This window comes from Ascaphus truei, chromosome 8, assembly GCF_040206685.1.
Source record: "Ascaphus truei isolate aAscTru1 chromosome 8, aAscTru1.hap1, whole genome shotgun sequence".
NCBI lineage: Eukaryota > Metazoa > Chordata > Amphibia > Anura > Ascaphidae > Ascaphus > Ascaphus truei.
This window is the reverse complement of record NC_134490.1, coordinates 8,829,387-8,850,791: the sequence shown is the minus strand read 5'-3', so window position 1 is coordinate 8,850,791 and position 21,405 is coordinate 8,829,387. Positions and strand designations below refer to the sequence as shown.

Sequence of the window (21,405 nt, the reverse complement as noted above, 5' to 3'; positions counted from 1 at the left end):
AATAAACTCACACAGTACGGGTCAACTACTCTGATTTTTAGAAGTATTGGATCAACTACATTTTGTTTAACACCACGGTTACCTGGTACCTTCAAACTTCGGACAGGGAAAAGTGACTATTGCACCTAAGAAAAGTATAATTTAGCAACCAAAAGTATTGTGATGCCCTGCACAACAGTACCTCGGGGGGGGGGGGCGGGAGGGGTGGGGGGGTATAGGTTTCCAAGGCAAGCTGGAATGTAGAGGACGTCATTATGTTATGTTTATTATCATGCAATAATATTTTTTAATGTTATAAAATAGAGCACAATCTTAAAGTTTGGAGTCCCAAGTGTTTGTTTTCTGGAATATTTAGAGCAGGGGTGGGCAACTCCAGTCCTCAAGGGTCACCAACAGGACAGGTTTAGAGATATCTCTGCTTCAGCACAGGTGGCTCAATCAGTGGCTCAAAACCTGACCTGTTAATGGCCCTTGAGGACTGAAGTTGACCACCTCTAGTTTAGAGTCATACGGGAAAATCAAAGGAGATTGAGCTTAGCTAAATATTGCTTCTATATAGGACACATTTTCAATGTATGCAAACGGCTCAGAACGTGTCTTCCATAGTTGGAAGCTATGTTATGGCATAGCACCATGAACAAATACGGGCCTAAGTCTCTTAGAAAAGTCAATGCTTGGTTGTATCTTTTTATACACATGTACAACACAGTTAACCAATAGACAAAATGCAAATACTAATGAAAGAAAATGGTAGTCATACTATACAAACGATACTACACACTTTAGAAATATACAAGGCACAAGTCATTACCACTCTATACTCTTTGTAAATATGTATCAACAAAATGCTCTAACAGACATCGCCATGATTGTTGTAAGGTGACTTACTGTAAAAAAAATAAATCTGTTTTTGCTAAACAGTTTCACTGATGTCACCTATAAAAGACTACATTTAGTATACCCATCACTAACGCCACCATCGTGATGTGCTTACTGTGAGAAAGGACCAGTGCTGAATTGACCTCCAGTTGCCCATGTAATGAAGCATTATGCAGTTACATCACTTTGTAAAAACTTCACCCACAAGTAAATATAAACAATACTGGCGCCGAGCTTCTAGAATGAAGAAATGTCCCCGAATGTCACATTTTATATAGAACAGTTGTCAGTAAGTCCTATTATTACATGGATTTCTTTGCATTTTGCTCCTTGTTCACAAGATGTCAAATAGTTTTATTTGGTTGCCAATATGATGCTGAAAGTACAGTAACCCAGACAATGGGTCCCAAAGGTATTTCAAATGTCTGTTAGACTAATGCAGAATAAGAAATCTATTTGCCTAATCTCCTGCGTCCCATGAGACTCAACTACTTGAATGCAATTTTAACATTGCTGTTTATAGATAACATGCAATTACAGTGGCTAACTGATTGTATTTAGTTATACAAAAAAAATGCTAGTGTACATCTTTCCTGGTTAAACCTTTGGAAATGATGTTTGTTTTAAAGTCCCTTTCAAAGTTGTATGTCCCTAGAAGTAATACTGTAGCTGTTGTAGGGGTAAAAATTCCAGTTATAATAAGTAGTAATGGGAATATTTAACGTTTAACCTGTATTTTCATCGTACTTCCCTCTTAAACACATTGGTGGTCATTTTACAATATGTTCTAGCTGCAAAAACACAGCACCAGATTTATCAATAACCTTCTATTGTTTAAATAGGAATGTTTTCTGTTAATAAATCTGGTGCAGTTTTTTTACTCTAGTTTTGCAGCCGGGGACTGTGATACATGACCCCTATTAAGTACCACAACAGTCTTCAGTAACCATCAATGGTTCCTTGAAGTAGGTTGTGAATGAGCCATGGAAGACTGTTTTCAGCATATGTCCAGGCTGGGTGGAAATATTTCCCGGCAAATGTCCAACAGGCAGGAGAGACATTTATACCCAGAATAACTGAAACCCTAAATCAACAAACTAGGAAATTGTAACAAGTAGAGATGGGTGAATTGTTTTGGAGGATTTGGATTTGCTGCGGATCGGTCGGTTCCTTTGGTCCAAAACCACAACTTTTGTACGTCCATGTTTACAATGTGGAGAAGGAGTGGCTAAGTGAGAAAAGACACGGACTGGCACTGAGTTTGAAGCAGGGGAACCTGGTTCAATTCTCGGTGTCGGCTCCTTGTGACCTTGGGCAAGTCACTTTATCTCCCTGTGCACCAAAAATAAATTGTAAGCTCCATGGGGCAGGGACCTGTGCCTGCAAAAATATCTCTGTAAAGCGCTATACAAGAACATACTATTATTATTATTATACCGCAAGGTGAAAAAAACACACACACGCAATCTGCCCCTGGAAGCATTGCGTGTGAATTGTTACTACTCCAGAAATTCAAAACAAAGAAAGCAAAAAAAAAATGGCGATACAGTATTTCTTTTTTCAATAAGAAATTGTTGAGAATATCTCCTCCAGCCATCTATGTTAAAATACTTCTTTGATTTTAATGTTGTATGCTCTGGAGACATGAGAAAGTTACAGCTCACAAGTAAGATTAAAGAAGATAACTTTCTTCCTTTTTAATCTTGCGATTGATATTGCATTTTCATGCTCCTGTGATTTTCATCACCTACCCTTGACAAGGCATTGTGTCCTGATCTATAAACCCAGGCTCCTCCAGCTGTTGATATGCTGGTCCTGTAATTCCACTGAGGCGCCCCCGGGGCAGAGGGGGAGTCCTCCGAAAGGCATTTCTGTGCAGCATCCTACTCCGTTGGCTGGGACTGCAGCATGATGAGACATTTCTGAAACACAAGGAAGGCAAAAATATTGGCACCACAGTCTTTGCAAAAGCAATGTGCTGTGTTTATATTTTGGTAGCTGTAAGAACAACGTCACTGTTGGAGAGCAATGCACTGCAGACGTGCAGGCCATTCCGCCATTTTGAATGAATTCCCTTACTGCCATATAGGACAGAAGCAAGGTGTCTTGTAATGCTTTGACTGGAAACAGTTGATACATGTCTAAGGTTATGGTTCTGGGTGATTTTACCGAAGTGAGTTGGTGGGCGAGTATGATGAAATTAAAGGTGGTAGCCTGAGAGGTATAGGTTTGACATTTATCATTCAAAATGTGCCCTCTCTTGATTACTCTAACTGGAGTTTGTTCCTCTGCAAAATCTGGTATAGGATGTCTAGGGCCATATCTCATCATCAAGGAAAATAACCCTATGTCTGGAACCAATCCCACCTTCTTCTGCCACAGGAACAAGTGAAGAAATAGGGAGAACCAGAATAAAAATGAAAACTTTTTTTTTTTTAAATAAACTTGGGGCAGGAAACAGGTTTTTGGTGAATGAACTAAAGTGTTGGATTTAATACTAAAAATATTTTCACAGTAAAGTTAGTTTGAGGTATGCAGTAGGTGATATGCCCTTCTGCTAGTAAATGTGCAACTCCTCAAGACAGATTTTCAAGGTTGGAGCAAAAAATTGCACATTGCAGCTGAATTCTAGTGACAGCTACTCTTTCAAATGCTGTTAGTGTAATAAAGGTATCTGCTTATGTATGCAGCATATCCTGTGCATAGCTACCTGCACCATTGAAGACTGACAGGCTGATTACTTCCTATTGTACTTTGCCCATTCTTTTTGAGAGTCTGACAAACCTAGTATTTAGTGAGCTTTTTCTCTTTTTTTACAGTGAAAACAGAGCAAGAAATACAAAATACGACATTTAGGTTTCAAGAGTTCTAGCAAAACAAAGACACATCCTCTGGTCAAACTGTGTTCGAATCTCTAATAATTATTGAAAGGAGGATTTAATCTTACTTTCAGCCTTGTACACTGCTAAATTGGGATGTCACACTTCCATAGTTTATCGCCTGTGGTTGTTTTGCTAAACAATCTTCACACCCAGTAATGGCAGTGGTGGAGAACAGTTAATGGCAGGAACACCTATGCATGACTGGATTTAATTTTGTTAGGAGATTGTGGATACAGAAAAAAAACCTGCTGTTCCGTTTCAGGATTGGTAGAGAAGGGGGGAAAAAAAGTTATAAATGAATTTTCAATAACTTGCATAAGGCTGTCTCAGCTGTGGGGTTGGATCGTGTTTTATTGTTATTTTTACAGCTGTGTGCAGGTCCCTGAATTCTTTTTACTGAAACATGGAGATCGCTTGTAAGAACACCTTCAGGCAAGCAGGCTTTAAATAATTATAATTGGGAAGAAGCTACAATTTTACAGTTATTATCTAGGACATGTTCAACAAAGAAATTCATTGTGTTCATAAACTATGTATTACAGTTTGTTCAGTGCCACATACACGTGCATTTCTATACAAGATGGCATGCTAGAATTTACAGGTATGATCCCCATTCTAAAGATCGTATAAATCCAATCCTAGGCTCTTGAGGCATACATGAGATGTAGTGACAAAGAGGGTCTCCCCTACTTGAAAGATATATATAGTGATGGGGAGCATGTTCGGTGAATACCCGATTGCGGTTTTCTCAATTCTCACATGGTTTATGTTGTAGGAACAGCGCAGATCAAAGAACACAGGAGCTTGCCTTTATGAATCATACAGCCTTCTCAAGTCTTACAAACACCATATTGAAGGTTACAGTGCATGTATTAATCTGGTGCATGTCCATGTGCATTTACATCTTTTATATGCTTTAGCAAGCACCTGTACTAAAGCTGATGCAGCATGACCAGGAGGCCCTGTCCTCTCCCTCCACCACTTTACAAGGGAGGCTATGGTTCCAGTTCTATTGGGGTAACAGTTCTCAGGCAAGACCTTAAGGCCGAGATTAAAGTAGCCGCTGTAGGGCGCGCAAGCGACAGCGTGACATCACTTGTGTGGTGCGTGCCACGAATCCTGCACTGTATGCAGACGACAGGCGGGAGGTGACAGGGGGCGTTGCCCATGACATCACGCGAGCGGCTCACCATGATTGGCTGAACCGCTTCACGTGACGCCAACGTACCGCGGCCATTGCATGGAGAGACAAATTTGTCTCACCTGGATTTTGCCGCTTCGGCGCGCCTCTGCCAGGTTGCGGTCGCTCCCACTATGTGAACCTCAACAGAACACAGGTATTTGTTTTGGCGGAGCGCCTTTGCACGTGCCGCCGCTGCCACTATAATCTCGGCCTAAATAGGGAGGTGGCCATGTGGAGAAGACCTCTTACCTTGTGTCCTTCCTGTGAAGTCCATCCCTCCCTCCTTCTTTGTCTGTTGTTAGTCTTGTGCTTACAAAATACATTTATATGACTATAAAAAAATATATAGAAACGAAAAAGTGGAAATATAGATATTCACTAATAATTCATGTCATTTTATTGGTGTGTCTCATTTTTCACAGCTTGGCAGAATTGGTGTTGCCAGGCTGAGCACAATCATTTGGTGGGTTGAATTGTAATGGGTTTTATAATATTGCTCACTCCCTTTCGGGGGTATTTGGTTTGTAGAGTGTTCCCTGTTAAAAATAAAACATCTGTTGTTCCGGAGTTCAGGCAGCAGCAAGGGTCACTAGCGGAGTTAGGTTAATCATCATTAATATAGGTTATTAAACTTGTAGCCATGTTTGTTGCAGGGAGGGGGGCTCTAAGGCGTGCACAGGTCATGCAAGAGTGTTGGTGCAAATGATGTGGCGTTATTCGTAGCCCAAATATTTCCAGATCAACTAAGCTCTGTGAAGTCTTTTAACTTGGCGTTAACCTAATTTAAAGTCATTTTAAGACCAACAGTGTATCTTCAAAGGACAATAACAAAGTATATAAAGTATTATAATGGTTGTTAGTGATCATGACATGCAAATAATACAAGAACGAGGCATTATCATAGCATCGCGTATCCACCAAAGCCGTTAAGGTTGCCCCAGAGATATTATGTTACTTAATTTTACCTAAATTTGCCGTTACTCCCACCCACGATTTTGCAGCGTCTCCTTCTAGTTCCCCTTACCTATGATGCTTCATTGACTGATTTCCTCTGTCCGGTGGCGGAGTGTCTGAGAAGGGCTGGGTTTCAGAGAAGCTGGACTCCATAACTTTCTCTCTCACCGGCTCAGGATGCCGTTCTGACTTGGAATACTAATGGTAATCAATCAGCAATGAAAGTATGTTAACATCTAAAAAAGGAACCTATGTGAACTCATGAATTCATGAATGAGAACACTGAGAAACCTAAATAATATTTACAGCAGTTCCATCAAATATATAAGAACCTGCATAATCAAATATCATTCAATATACACTGTACAATTAAGTTTATTTAGAAAAAACAGCTATAAATTCATACTTAACCCTTTTTCTTTTAGAGCAGGGGTAACTTACTCCAGTCCTCAAGAACTACCAACAGGGCAGGGTTTCAGGATATCCCTGCTTCAGCACAGATGGCTAAATCAGTGGCTTGGTCTTCGACTGAGCCACTGATTGAAACTGAGCCACTGAAAACCTGACCTGTAGGTGGCTCTTCAGGACTGGAGTTGGTTACCCCTGTTTTAGAGGTTCCTGCAACTAGGGTAGCCGACAGGGGGGAGAGCTGGGATATATGATTGATTAAACTTCAGCGTCCAGCTGACAGGCCCCTGCTTGCCACTGGACCCCGTTGCAGGCCTCTCCCCCTCCCCCCCCCCAGTGTGTGCCGGAAGCCAGGCCCACAATAGACCAACATAAGCATAATTCCCAGATATAGGTAGGCATGAACGTTGTAGTCCAGGGGCTGCCAACTCCAACACTCAAAGGGTCACGAGCAGTCAGCTTTTCAGGCTATCCCTGCTTCAGCACAGGTGTCTTAATCAGTGGCTCAGTCTTTTACTGAGACACCTGTGCTGAACCTGGGATATCTGGAAAACTTGTCCTGTTGGGGGCAGGGGGGCTTGAGGACGAGTTGAGCACCCATGTTCAAGGCCGCATACATGTTTTCCATATTGAAGAAGAAGCCCGGAAGCTCTGACCGTGGTCAATTAAAACTACAATTAATTCTTGGACCCCTCCATGGCTCGTATCTCCTGCACCTCTTCTGTGTACAGCCAGCATCATACCGTATGTATCAGAAACAGAAGACTGTTTATACTCACATGGTGCAGCTGGACTGTGTTTTCTCCAAGACTCTTTGCTTTTGCTAACAAGTTGGACGCATGGATGCTGTAGTTCTTTCCAGTTTGTGTCTCTTTCAGTTGCTCCTGAATTTTTTTTGTTTGTCTTCTAGAACAGAATAAGAATAGACTGAATGTTGAATGGGAAAAAAACAAGAAACAAGCCGATAATATTTGAATGTGGAGGGGGGAAATTCCAAATGGGAACCGTTTACGGTATGTGAAAGGATCAACTCTGCCGACCAGTAAAACGTGCTACAGTTGTGATCTCTATTGTTATAATTAGTGAGCATTGCCATGAACACGCCGGGGGGGAGATGGTCACCGAGGGACCCTTCACCGCAGCTGCTCCGCCGCTGGACACTCAGCCACCGGCCGTTTCACCAATAGGATTGGCACATTAAGGTTTTTTTTTGCGGTTATTATAGGGTGTTAAGGATAGGGATTTTAGAGTAAGGGGTTACGGAAATAGGGTAAGCGTTTAGGGTAAGGGATTAAGATTAAGGTTTTTTAGGGTAAGGGGCTTACTTTGGTGGCGAAACAGGCGGTGGAGAGATGTCCCGGCGGTAAGGTGAGTATTGGCTAAATGCTGGCAAAACAGCCGCAACCTAATATCGTACACTATGTGAGGAATGTGTCCTACCTATTAGTGGAGTCTTTGGTTATAAGGGCCATACAGAAAATAAAGGGTAAGGGTTCTTAACACATTCCTCCCTGAATGGTACGTATGCCTTTTTGTTGACGATGTATGTATACATTCTCCAGTACATTTTCTTTTTCTTTCTTTCATCTCTCTCATTTTTTAAGTCGTGTCATGTACACTTTAGATGATCAAACCTGAACAAGTCCCTGTGGGTTATCCAGACATGCAGATCCAGAATCCTTTGATCTGCCGATGTCTGTATATTTCTCTATATAATAATCAAATATTCAGCGTGCATGCAACTTGAGAAGAAACCTACAAGCTAAGATTCCAGGACCCAGGCAATTCAGCCCTCCGGAAAATAGTTACCAACCTAACCATTCATTCCTACACTTCTCCTTACCAAATCAGAAATAATGCAAATTGTTACGAGTCACACCGTGAATAGTGATATTTAAATGATTGTAGTCCAGTTTCTCTGTAGCTCATACATTGTTGGCTCCATGCATTCTCCCTCAGATAAAGCATGGTACTAGAAGCCATGAAAACATATTGATACAACAATGTTAAAGCTTAGAATTTCCTTCATATGACTGCTTGTCATATATCTATATCTATATTTTTGAAACCGTTGTATGTCCCTGTGTCTAGGGGCAATCTGATTGGTCTGTCACTCAGCCTCTGGCCAATCAGATTGCTCCGTGGCCGCCCCCCTCTAATTGGCTTGCTTCTGTGGCCTCGACCGGCCCTCCTCCTCCTCCCACCGCCGCCCGGCCACTCTCTTCTTCTCCCTCTCCCTCCTGTTCTGTCTCCCGCTGAGTCCCCCTGCCCCCGGGTATCACCACCACCGGGTATTGCCCCCCCCTGACCCCGGGTGTCACTCCCCACCCACTGCCCCCTGTGTCGGTCCCCCCTCCCTTTCACCGGTGCCCCCCTGTCACCTGCGTGTTCCGAGCCGTCCAGCGGCCTGGCGGTGCATGCACGCGCGGCTGCTCCCGCTCCTCGGGCGGCTCACTGTCCTCCCGACGCCGGCGCGTGCGTGCTCCAGGGCGCCATGCGCCTGGTGGACTGCGCTGCATGCTCTGCCCCCCACGCCCAGGACCGCGGCTGCTCCCGCTCTGGCGGCTCACCGTCCTCCCGACGCCGGCTCACGCACGCTCCGGGTCGCACGGCGGCCTGCACCGCCCCCAGGACCGACCGGGCGGAGTGCCCGGATTGGAGAGAGGCGCCTTCTGGACCGGTGGGAGCTCGGAGAATGGATGGAGGGGACTGGTGTCCCCCGGTGGGGGGGGGCGAGGCTGCGGCATCCTCACTGCATTTGTTTTTGGTGCCCGAGGGTCTCACAGTGCGTGTGTGTGTGTCACTGTGTGTGTTTCTGTCACTGTGTGTGTGTGTCTGTCACTGTGTGAGTCTGTCACTGTGTGTGTCTGTCACTGTGTGTGTCTGTCTGTCACTGTGTGTGTGTGTCTGTCACTGTGTGTGTGTGTGTGTGTGTGTGTGTCACTGTGTTTGTCACTGTGTGTGTGTGTCTGTCACTGTGTGTGTGTGTGTGTGTCACAGTGTGTGTGTCACAGTATGTGTGTGTGTGTATGTCACAGTATGTGTGTGTGTTTGTCACAGTATGTGTGTGTGTGTGTCACAGTATGTGTGTGTGTGTGTGTGTCAGTATGTGTGTGTGTGTCACAGTATGTGTGTGTGTCACAGTATGTGTGTGTTTGTGTCACAGTATGTGTGTGTGTGTGTCACAGTATGTGTGTGTGTGTGTGTGTGTCACAGTATGTGTGTGTGTCACAGTATGTGTGTGTGTGTGTCAGTATGTGTGTGTGTGTATGTCACAGTATGTGTGTGTGTGTGTGTGTGTCACAGTATGTGTGTGTGTGTCACAGTATATGTGTGTGTGTGTGTCACAGTATGTGTGTGTGTGTCAGTATGTGTGTGTGTGTCACAGTATGTGTGTGTGTCACAGTATGTGTGTGTTTGTGTCACAGTATGTGTGTGTGTGTGTGTCACAGTATGTGTGTGTGTGTGTCACAGTATGTGTGTGTGTCACAGTATGTGTGTGTGTCACAGTATGTGTGTGTGTGTCACACTATGTGTGTGTGTCACAGTATGTGTGTGTGTGTGTGTCACAGTGTGTGTGTCACAGTATGTGTGTGTGTGTGTGTCTCACAGTATGTGTGTGTGTGTGTCTCACAGTATGTGTGTGTGTGTCACAGTATGTGTGTGTGTCACAGTATGTGTGTGTGTGTGTCACAGTATGTGTGTGTCTCACTGTGTGTGTGTGTGTGTGTGTGTGTGTGTGTGTGTGTGTGTGTGTGCGTGCATCTCACTGTGTGTGCGAGTCTGTGTGTGTGCGTCTCACTGTGTGTGTGTGTACCGTCTCACTGTGTGTGTGTGTGTGTGCGCGTGTCTCACTGTGTGTGTGCGTGTGTCTCGCTGTGTGTGTGCGTGTGTGTATCTCGCTGTGTGTGTGTGCGTGTGTGTCTCACTGTGTGCTGCGCAAGGGGGGGAACAGAGCTGCTCGGGGGGGGGGAACGGTGACCAGAGCGGCGCAGTGGGGGGGGGGACAACCTTTCAATAGCCTCTGACCTTTCAAGAACCCCCGACCTTTCAATAGCCTCTGACCTTTCAATAACCCCCTGACCTTTCAATGGCCTCCAACCTTTCAGTGGCCCCCGACCTTTCCGAGGCTCCACAAATACTGTGGCCCAAAATTTGGTTTCATATGTGTAGTTCTAACTGAATGGAGCAAACGCTACTTAATTATCATTTTTAAAAATTGTATTTCTTGGTTTGATTACAACAGTCATGTTACTGTATTTTATATGGCCTAACTTTTTACTAAAAAATTTTTTTAATTGAAGATAATTTTTTTTACAGTTTTTATGGAATCAGTAACTTAGTTCATTTGTCGGAAATATATTTAAAAAATAACGCACAACAATACACTACTAGCCAACAATTCCCAACATTGGAATTGATTTAGGAATGTTCCTATCACTGAATTGCCACAAACTGTGAAGGTGAAAGGTTTATAAACCGTATAAAGAGCGAGATCCGCAATTTCTGCTTCATCAGAGGCTGCGCTTTCTTTGTTGGTGACAAGCGCATCAGATATATTTAATAAAATCTCATTTGATGTTATTTGCTATTTGTGACTTTGCAAATAAAAGCCTCAGAAAGAGACACGTAGATAAATAAAATGCTTGTGTTTGTAGTAATATTTGCAGAATGTCAATAAAAGTTGCTCAATAAAAACATATTGTGTTTGTATTTAAATGTGCCGTTTGTAGGCGGGGTCCCCAATTCACACTCAGCCCAGGGCAGGTAGTGCAGTGTAACTGTCATTGTAATCTCTTTGGTGCCTGTGGTATAATAATAATAATAATAATAACATGTTCTTGTATAGCGCTGCTAGTTTTATGTAGCGCTTTACAGAGACATTTTACAGGCACAGGGAGAGAAAGTGACTTGCCTAAGGTCACAAGGAGCCGACACCAGGAATTGAACCAGGTTCCCCTGTTCCCCTTCTCTCCAATCCGGTATACCTTGGTAGTCACAGACATCAAAGGGGTTAATGTATTTTCTACCACAGGTAATATAATAATGTATACTACATAACCCTCTGGTACAAATATTACCTGCCCCATTGTATCGCGATGCTATAATTACTGCATAGCGACTACTTAAAATATCGCACCCAGTAAAATGTTCCCACGATCTTGCTGACTTTGGTTAAGGTATAAGACACATTTTTGGGGTGTTTTTGTTTTTTATTTTACCTGGTGCGATATTAACTCTGTTTCCACAGAGTTTTATGGCTCTAGGCCAAAGTATTTTTTTTAAATGTTAAATATTTTCAAATAAATAAACTCAACTTGCTGAATTGTTCAGTGGCAAACATATATTTTGGATAAATAGCACTGTTGCTTTACAGACTGCTTTATGTATACACTTGGGTGGGTGCAACAAATATATACTGTATGATTGCAATTGAGTAAGGGTTAATATTAACTCACTGAAAGTACCTTGCGGAGGAGAAAGGTGAGTTGGCTGGAGTAGCCGTATGTATTAACCCTGGTTGCATGTCTAAGTCACGTGCTCACTTATGTGCTGTTCCTGACAGATGGTATATGGGGGCAGATTGAGGAGAGATATTGAAAATTTGAGGGACCTTTGCGAAGGTGAAAAGTGGGGCAGCTAGGGAGTGGTGTACTAACCATTTTCCTGTATTCAGGTCACACGCTCATAGGTGTGGCGTACTTAATAGAGAGCGTGCAAAACCACAGCTGCATTGAATCTGAAACTCTTCAGTCTATATCTGCATCGCCCCAAATGCGGACAGCCTTTGGCGCAGCCAAAGGGTGTGAGCCGCTTGCTGCCGTTCGCTTATTGGTAATGTTACAGCTGCTCTTTTTCAATCTGAAACTCCCTAGCCCTTTTATCCCCTGTACCCAATTTTCCAACTCAAACTGTCCATGAAATGTCTGTGAATTGACTGTGTAACCTCTGTTCATTTAATGTAACCATGTATTGTTAGCATAACTCTGTGCCCAGAACATACTTGAAAACAAGAGGTACGTCCTAATGTATTACTTTCTGGTAAAACATTTTATAAATAAATAAAAACACATGTATCTTCATTGACACACAGACTTCAGCCCTATGTCAGCACATCATGTGACCACTGTTTAAGCAAAATATGAATTCTTTACTGTACATAACCTTTTGAGACATAAAATGTGTCATGGTTGATAGTATGAATTATTTGCTAAACGTGAACATGAATTGGATATATACAACATATACAATGATGCCTACACCCACCGCTTTAAACCCATATAAAGAACATTGTGTAAGCAATATCTTACTTTGTCCTGCAGTAGAATGCTGCACAAATCAAACCCACTACGATTATTCCAAAGATGATGCAGGCGATTGACAGGACTTGCTGCTGGTAAACCGCCTCACTCTCTGCAAGAACACAACATGCAGTCGGGTGAATCTCATTACACATTACATTAGGCATACAGGGTTTTTCACTTCCTGCTAATTTAATACCATGAACAAGTCTTACTTTTAAGTCATTAATTAGTACTGGTCATTCATTTTCATATCTTTGCCTTCTGAAGTTGCAGTCTTGACTTTTTAAACGTTTGCTTTGTTCGACCTCTTAAATAGAATGTAATTTTTCTAATTGAAATTATTTTACTGCCATCATAAGGGAAATGCTACAAGAATGAACAATGGACATCCTCAATTTAGCGGTGTGATAGGATAGAGGCATACTAAAGCACATTAAAGGTCACATATTTTGTAGAAATAATACACACTGAACAGATAATACCAGCCACAAGCTCATAAGACACCAATCTAGGAGGTTGTTTAATATTAGTAGTATGTACAGTACTGCTGCTATAACACCTACCTGGTACATTGGTTAACTTATCTAAAACAATTAACAAATGAGATATCTTCACTAGATTACAGAGAATAGTTAATACATTTATATTTTTGGACAGCACAAACCCTATGTGGCTTCTACACAAGAATTCTTAATATATCCCCCAATAAAATGAACAATAAGCGACCCCATATATAACCTATGACCCTAACATGATTTCAGATAGGTCCAGTACCTTTATATTTTCCCTGACATCCTTAATTTTGAGAAGCACAAAAAAATTGTAGAAACTATACAATTCATCCTGTTTTGTTAGGCGCTCACAGCTATGGGATCGCTCTGTGGCGCCGGTGACACTTTGCTCACGGTCCCATTGCGCCATGGAACTACTTTAATATTCTAGTAGCTGTACTGGTCCTGGAGAAATGTTGATTCATTGTAGGTAGTTGTACCTTTTTAGTGGATGAACATTAGAACTCTTAATACATTAAATTATAGTGTACAGAACTTTCAAAGTCTAAACTATGGGTCCTATCGTACCAAGATATTTTTTTCTACAAGAACATTTTTGCACTAATAAGTGTAATACAAACATTCATAAAATGTGCGTCGTATGTATGAAGCTCGTTATGTCACTTCAACTATCAATATCAAATTATTGCTAACTGAGAATGTGAAGTCCACAATTCACCTTATCGTACTCTTTACATTAACATAGATGAGATTTGATATGATATTCATATCTTACATTCGGAAAGAAAAATTCAATTATCGTGAAGAAATGGTGGGTACAATTGATACTGCTTTGTGTAGAGAGATTCCATGCCAAGAGAGGCTTAACCAAGAGAATGTCCTATTTGTTATGAATGATAAAAGACCATCTGAAATTTTCCTTGGCTTTCACTTTTTAAGATATTTTGCTCTCAGTCTGTTTCATTCCAACTGTTATGTCATCTACGAGCAGTAAACAGAATTGTGTACCACTGGGATATCTTTTAGAAAACTATGCTAAATATGCTGAATTTCAGGCTTGACATTGACAAACTCTTATTTACCAGATTCGCTAATCTGCTATTGAGTCTGTTTGCTCAATTAATATGCTGTAAATTATATTCGTATTGCAGACTTTACCTAATGTACGAGACCATCTCTGTGTTCTCTAAACACCTAGTCAAATACAGAGCAGCTGTCTTCCATATCCAACAGTCTATGCACCATATGTTTAAATCCAATTCGCTTCAATTTTCACTGTGTGGTTTGTCCCATTGAATAGTGATCAAGCACAAATATCTAATTAACCACCCCAAAACGAATTAAACCAAGAACATTTGTAGATAACGTCCCCCTCTTTGAATGTACAACATGTTACATTTTTCCTTATACAGTAAACCTGCACTGAAACTGAGCCTTCTTCATTTTATGTGAATTTCTTTTAGTTCATTTACACACAATTTTCAGCAGGAATTCTTAGGAGACATAGTATTTAAATACTGTTTGACAATACCATGTTTTTTGATGCAAAAAAATAGACAAAATGTTCTAGTTGTTCAAAGTACTGTAATTTATAGGCATCGATCTATAGATTTAACCTAATGAACATGTCGCTGCCGTTAGTCCTAAGAGGGACTGACCATTTGGGTGGCATCTTCAATATATGTACAGTACTTCATTAGAAGTTATAGAGCCCTGGACCTCTTACCCCAGTTCTTTTGCTTATAACTGACAGGTTGGCGGAGTCAAATGACCAGTAAATGAGTCGTGTCCATGGTCCCTCTTGAGATGATTAAACATAGGCCAACGTATAGCCAAATGTCGTGATATTTACTGTCATGCACCAAAAATAGCCTAATAGTGTCACCCTTACTTTGAATTACCCTTCTGTGGTGGTCCCGTGAGGAAGGGAAGTGCTATCTGAAAGGTCAGTTATAAATACAGGAACCATTTATTCACATAACGAATATAATTTCACATCAACAATTGACTTTTATTTGTGATAGGTCCGTAATAAACATTAGGAGGATTATGTATCGACATAGAGAACAATGTGTTTCGACGCACTGCTCTGTTTTTTGGAGTAGATCTGCAGCATATCTAGGACCAGTTTCTTATACGCGATGTAGAATGTTAGACTTACGACCACTTCCGACAAGGAGAATATTTTTTGAGGGAAAAGAATGGCGCAGACTGTGATACATCTCATTATAATCGGTGCACCATGAAAAGCCTTCCCAACTCCTCCCACTGACTCTCCCCAAGGTGCAAGCTGGGGCAGAGACGCAGAATGTGATACATCTTATTATAATCGGTGCAACATGTAGCTTCTTCCCAACTCCTCCTACTGTCTCTCCCCTAGGTGCAAGCTTTGAGAGAGACTCACAATGTGATACATCTCATCATATTCTGTGCACCATGTAACTCCTCAATTCCTCCTACTGACTCTCCCCAAGGTGCAAGCTGGGGCAGAGAGACGCAGAATGTGATACATCTCATTATATTCTGTGCACCATGTAACTCCCCCCAACTCCCCCTACTGACTCTCCAAAAGGTGCAAGCTGGGGCAGAGATAAAGAATGTGATACATCTCATTATAATCTGTGCACCATGTAACCCCCCAACCCCAACAACTCCTCCTACTGACTCTCCCCAAGGTGCAAGCTGGGGCAGAGATGCAGAATGTGATGCATCTCATTATAATCTATGCACCATGTAACTCCTCTCCAACTCCGCCTACTGACTCTCCCTATAGAGTTACTGGGTGAGAAAATTGGAGCAAATTGCTTTGATACATAAGTGCAGGAACAAAATGCCCTGTTTTTGGCTCCAAAATTGCCATCATACACAGACCCCTAGGATCATATCTAGGGTGGGTGTCAGTAATTTTGGAAGTATTTTGGATTGTTATGGTTATAATACAGTACATACCTTCCAGAAGTGAAAGGGTTATCTTTATTACAAACAAGAAACACACCGTGACAATTACCGTAGAAAATAATTTTTAAACTCTCTTCAGTAAGGATTAATCACTCTCTCCAATCCTTGGACAACTTTAGATTTTGTGTCATCTTTAATCAGTGCATCCAATCTAATTATCATTATAATCCTTAATTAGATCCTTTCAGTGTATTACATTTGGTAAGTCTCAGACTCCAAACAGCAATCCAGTGAGGTAATAGGATCAGTAGGGTTCCTGCTACTTTTTGTAGGTTTCTTTATTGACAATTCATCAGTGTGATAATGTGATTTCATTATCAGCCTCAGCCACTCTCATTCTGGTCTGACAATGTGATATTGCCATTTAGTTATCTGTGGATTTCTTTCTCTGTATCCCATCGTGCTTCCATTTTTCCATGGTGAACTTAATCTCCCTGTTTATCATTAAGTTGCCGTGCAAGGTAAATACTGTACTGTAGTCTCAAACAGCCCAAGGAAATAGAAGTGCCCCCGAAAGCTAGGTTGATAACAATAAGAGATTTGACATTGTCATTGCTACATTTCTTTATGTCAATAGCTTACATACTGCAGGAGACAATTTAAAAAGCTCCAAGAAAGTGTATTTTTCTATAAGAAAGGACTGTACAACTACAAGAGACATTTGTAATTGGCGTCTCCTAAACTTGCAAATCTTACACTTTATTTTAAAAGAAGTCCCTTTTGTTAATATGCAAAATATGAAAAGTTCCCAGCACTCGAAACAAGTCAAACACTTAATTTGTCAGAATTGTTTTTTTTTTACTCATAGAAAAATGAGAGACAGAAAAATGTACATACAAAAAGTATCAACAAATCTTAAGAACATGGTTATATGCTCAGTATGAAAACAGTATCACAAAGCACTAAATGTGCCATGTATGAATGGAGTGTCAATAATATCACAATTTGTACTATTCAGCAATATAATTGCTTATAATGACTATCCATCCAAGATGTAAGTCAGAGCTATCTGAGAATATTCAGGGAAACACTTAACAGTTTGGCGCTGTGTTAAGTGATTCCCCTGAAATACTGTGGTACTGTGAATATTAAAGTAACAGGGGCAATTATTCGTGGATGGCACAATAAGAAACGGGGATAATTTATCAGAGTATCTGAGCTGAAAAAGTGGCACAAAACACCACACTAGATTTTCACCAGAACTAATAGCCTAGTTCTATCTCGTATTGATTACAATCGATTCAAAATGCTGCTGCTAAAATCATCTGCTGCTCTTCCAGACTGACTGCTTCTGACCTCCTGATATCTCTCTGCTGTCTTCTTACTCATTTCAGTATAAACCACTTCTCACAGCCAGATCCTTCCATAAATGATTTAAACATCAACATCTTCAATGGAATGTTTAAAAGCACTCAAAATGATAATACACTTTGACACTAAAAGAACAAGACTTTATGCTGATATAGGGTTTTTAACACACTACCATAATTTGTAGTAATGTTTCTCCCTGTCTTCGTGAATTTTACAATTAACCCCCTCTCCCCCCCCTGCATCCTCACCCCCAGCACACTACTGATGGATGGATGGTCCTGTGTCTCACTGTCCCTTTCATCCATTTATTTCCCTGTCTGTTTATTCCTCCTCTGCCTTGATGGCTATCTTGTTGTTTTTTTTTTTTTAAACATCTTTGTTAAGCTCTCTAAATCAGTATTGCTGACCTGAGGAAGATAGGACAACTCTTGAAAATGTGTCTTGTAAATCCAAATAAAAAAGGTATCACCTAATACTGAAGTACTTATTTACTCGCAACTGGACTAACACGGCTATCTTTACTTAATAGTATAAACTACAACATTCTCCTGTCCTTTAAGGCTCTATACTCCTCTGCACCGGCATACAGGGCCACCGACAAGGGGAGAGAGTCAGGACAATTGAAGTTGGGCTATGGAGGTGATGCCCAGGAGTGGGCCTACCTCCCCAAGTGGATTGTGGTGTGTGGGGGGTATTGTGTGGACATTGTGATGTGGGGCGTATTGTGTGTCTGTGTGGGGGGGGGGGCGGGGTGGAAGTGTGAGTAACCAGTGGGGTGGGGGCAGTGAGCGATAGAAAGGAGGGAGTGAGAGAAGAGGGGCAGTGAGTGTGTGAGAGGAGGAAGGGAGAGAGTGGAGGGGGAGAAAGATAATGGAGTGAGAGAGAGAAGGATGGAATTGAGAGGGGAGAGAGTGAGACGAAGAGTGTAAAACAGGGAGAGTGAGCAAGAGATAGGGGAGTAAGAGTAAGAGTGTAAGATGGGGAGAGTGACTGGAAGAGTGAGAGGAGGAGGAATAGAGGGGGCTGAGAGAGCGAGGAGGTGTGTAGGAGTGTGTAAGAGGGGGAGTCTAAAAAGGCCGCCGACAAGGGGAGCCCTGGTGCAAACTCGAGTCCTGTGCCCCGGGAAAGCTGTCGGCGGTCCTGCCTTCATATATATGAACTCTGAGCTTCTGTTACACCCCTACTCCCCTCATATGCTTGACCCAAGGATGTCTCATCTTTTCCCCTTCTACCTCTGCAGCCATCTCCCATCTTAAACATTTTATCACTCATCTCTCCCTACTCACGGAATGCTCTTCCACACAATGTTCTTTAGCAAGCACAATCTCTTTCCAATTTTAAAACCCTGCTGAAACATCATCTCTTAAAAGAAGCTTCTCATTACATTTTCTATACCTATACTACAGACACGAAATGCACTTCACCTCCCTGACTTGCACTTCAATAAATGCACTTTTACTCTTACTGTGTCTGTAAGTTTCCCAATATACCACTTCCTTTGTAAGCCCTTTGGTGCAGCACAAAATCCTTTTGCCTTATATTGTATATTTGCTGTTCTTACCCCTATTGTTTGTACTTCTTTCCCCCAGTATTGTCATTTTTCAAAGCACTATACATTGTAAATAACATGATAAAAACCTACATTTATTAAACATTCCCATTGAAACCAATGGGATTTTGTGGTTCGGGAAATCTGGTGCAGTGTTTTTGTCCCAGTTTTGCAGCCAGGAGACTTCGATACATTTGTTTTCCAAAAGCAGTCTCCTGTTTTCACCTCTGCACACATCTCCTACATTGCCCCTGAAAGCCACAGTGTTCAAGAGGCGGATGTGACAGATCTCAGAAGAGATGTGGATTGTTCTTCTCTGTACCGGTGTCTTCCTCTAGTAGTATGTCTTGCTGAATTACCCTCTTGTTTAATGGGTGGTCTTGGTCCCATGACCCTTTGACATCTAGATGATGGAAATCTGTATCTTCTATCCTGTGGTAGGAAGGTTTCCCTTCCCTCATATAAATCTGTTGAATTTGTCCTCTTAATTTGGTCCAAAAACTGCTTTTCAGAGAAAAGAAAGGAAGGGAGACCAACGTATTCTTCTACGAAACGTTAGTAGCCAAAGGCTTCAGTCAAAGAGCCCTGTATGCACATATCTGATAATGTGGCAGTGTTGGAAAGTAACTTGGTCATATCAAAAGAGGCATCACAAAGAAAATCCAGCGACTCAGATAGAATAGTGCAATGCTTCAGAAACTTCTGGCGTGATATTTCAGGTTCTACTCCTCCTACAGCCTTGAAAACCAAATCTTCCTGGTTCTGACCTGGCAGGCTGTAGTGACCATGAGCTTGAAGGAAGGTCCTATTGTGGAGTATAATCTTTAAAGAAGACCATCTATTTTCTTTTCCATGGGATTCCTGAATGAAGCTGCATCTTCTAAGAGGATGGAGGTCCTTCGTATACGTCTTCAGACTGCAGTGTCTACTCTGGGTGGATTGTCCCACTCTTCCTTGGCTTCGATTCTAAAAGGATACATCTTGTTAAATTTGTTGGCTGTCCCACTTTTTCCATGAGGATACTTCCATTTGCTTAGTATCAAATGATTCCACACTTTATGGATCGGAAAAGCTTTAGTCTTCTTACTTAACCCATAAAAAAATGTGTCAACAGTGTTCAGATCTTCTTCCTCGAGAAAATGATGAGTAGACCACATTTCCTTGCTAAGCTTATCAATATTAATTTGCAGCACATGATTTTTGGTCTGACTACAGGGTCCTCCACTTAGAACTCTGCTTTACTGCTACAGGGGGAGTAAGGGTTTTGTTTAGACATAATAAGAGAGAAAAAAATTCAGTAAAAAGAGCAAAAAGAACCCGGCTTATCTAACTCCTGCTCTCTCCCAGTACGTTCAACACAGTACTGTTTGCAGGGTGACTTAAGTAGTGATCGTTGTAGGCAGAACTTCCTGATTCCCACTGAGGCCGCCTTCTGCCACATGCTAATGATGTAATCAGCATCTAAAGCACCAAGATACGGAAATAGCATAGAGAATGAGGGTAGAAGGCTAACCCCTCCCCTCATTTGGTTACATTCCCCGCGTAACCTTCAATAAAGGCGCTGCATGTGAGAGGGGAAAAGTCCACATCTCCCTCCCACTGAATCGGGCTGCCATAAGCGTTGTTACGATAGACTCCCTGAGGACTGGGTTGAATGCCAAGTTAGCCCGTTTGCCATATAGGGTCATTATTTTTTATGGAGGAGTTAAGACGAGGGAGGGAACAGAACCTGCCCCCAGCATCCAGCTGAAGACTCCATAGGCCTCTGTGATGAGCACTGAGCCCGGCTAGCAGATGTAGAATGGGTCCTGGGTGGTGGAAGGAGGCGCAATGGCAGCCTGGTGATAAACACATTCACCAAAGAACACTGAGAGCGACTGATAGCAGCTTTGTAAACAAAAACACTTTTTTGTCCACCTTAAGTGTAGGACAGACAAGTGACTCGAGGCCAATACAGGAAGGGCTTATAAGGCTTCAGATAGGTCAGAAGTCTGTGTCCTACCTTAAGCTTGGAGGAGCCTAAGGTTGCAGCCACACTGGCGCTGAGCATGCTCATGCTTGAGAGCGGTGATGTCATCAACTCTGCAAGCATGAGCGCTCGGCTGTCCTTCTGCAATGTGCGAGCGGGGGCGTGGTGTTTTAAGGAGGGGGCGTGTAATTGGCTGGATCGGGGCGTGTTATTGAAGGAACTATCTTTATGTAATTTTGGGTCATGTGACCCTTTTGAGTGCTTGGAAATCAATTTTCCATGTCGCCCCAAGCACTGAGCGAACGTGAGCGCGCACGAACCATCAGCGTAGTCATGCTCCTTAGATTACATTAAAGTGAGCGCGCCAAGCATGAGCGCACTCAGCAGCTGCGTGGACGCAGCCTAAAGCTTTGTCCATAGTGAAAGCGAGCGCGAGCGCTACAGTGCTACTTGCCTTGCATGAGCTTTCCTCTCCGGCGATGTGTGGACTGTAGG

General features: G+C 42.2%; 1 protein-coding gene across 3 annotated transcripts in view; it reads right to left on the bottom strand.

Annotated features, from left to right (window-relative positions):
* NRG3 (neuregulin 3) overlaps window positions 1-21,405 on the bottom strand; it is a 573,294-nt gene that overhangs the window by 17,217 nt on the left and 534,672 nt on the right. For all 3 annotated transcript variants that reach the window (XM_075610456.1, XM_075610455.1, XM_075610457.1), the window contains 4 exons: window positions 12,618-12,720; window positions 7,086-7,212; window positions 5,969-6,096; window positions 2,631-2,801 (listed from right to left, as the gene is read on the bottom strand). In XM_075610456.1, the coding sequence (XP_075466571.1) occupies window positions 2,631-2,801; window positions 5,969-6,096; window positions 7,086-7,212; window positions 12,618-12,720 (529 nt within the window). The remainder of the gene's footprint in view (window positions 1-2,630; window positions 2,802-5,968; window positions 6,097-7,085; window positions 7,213-12,617; window positions 12,721-21,405) is intronic.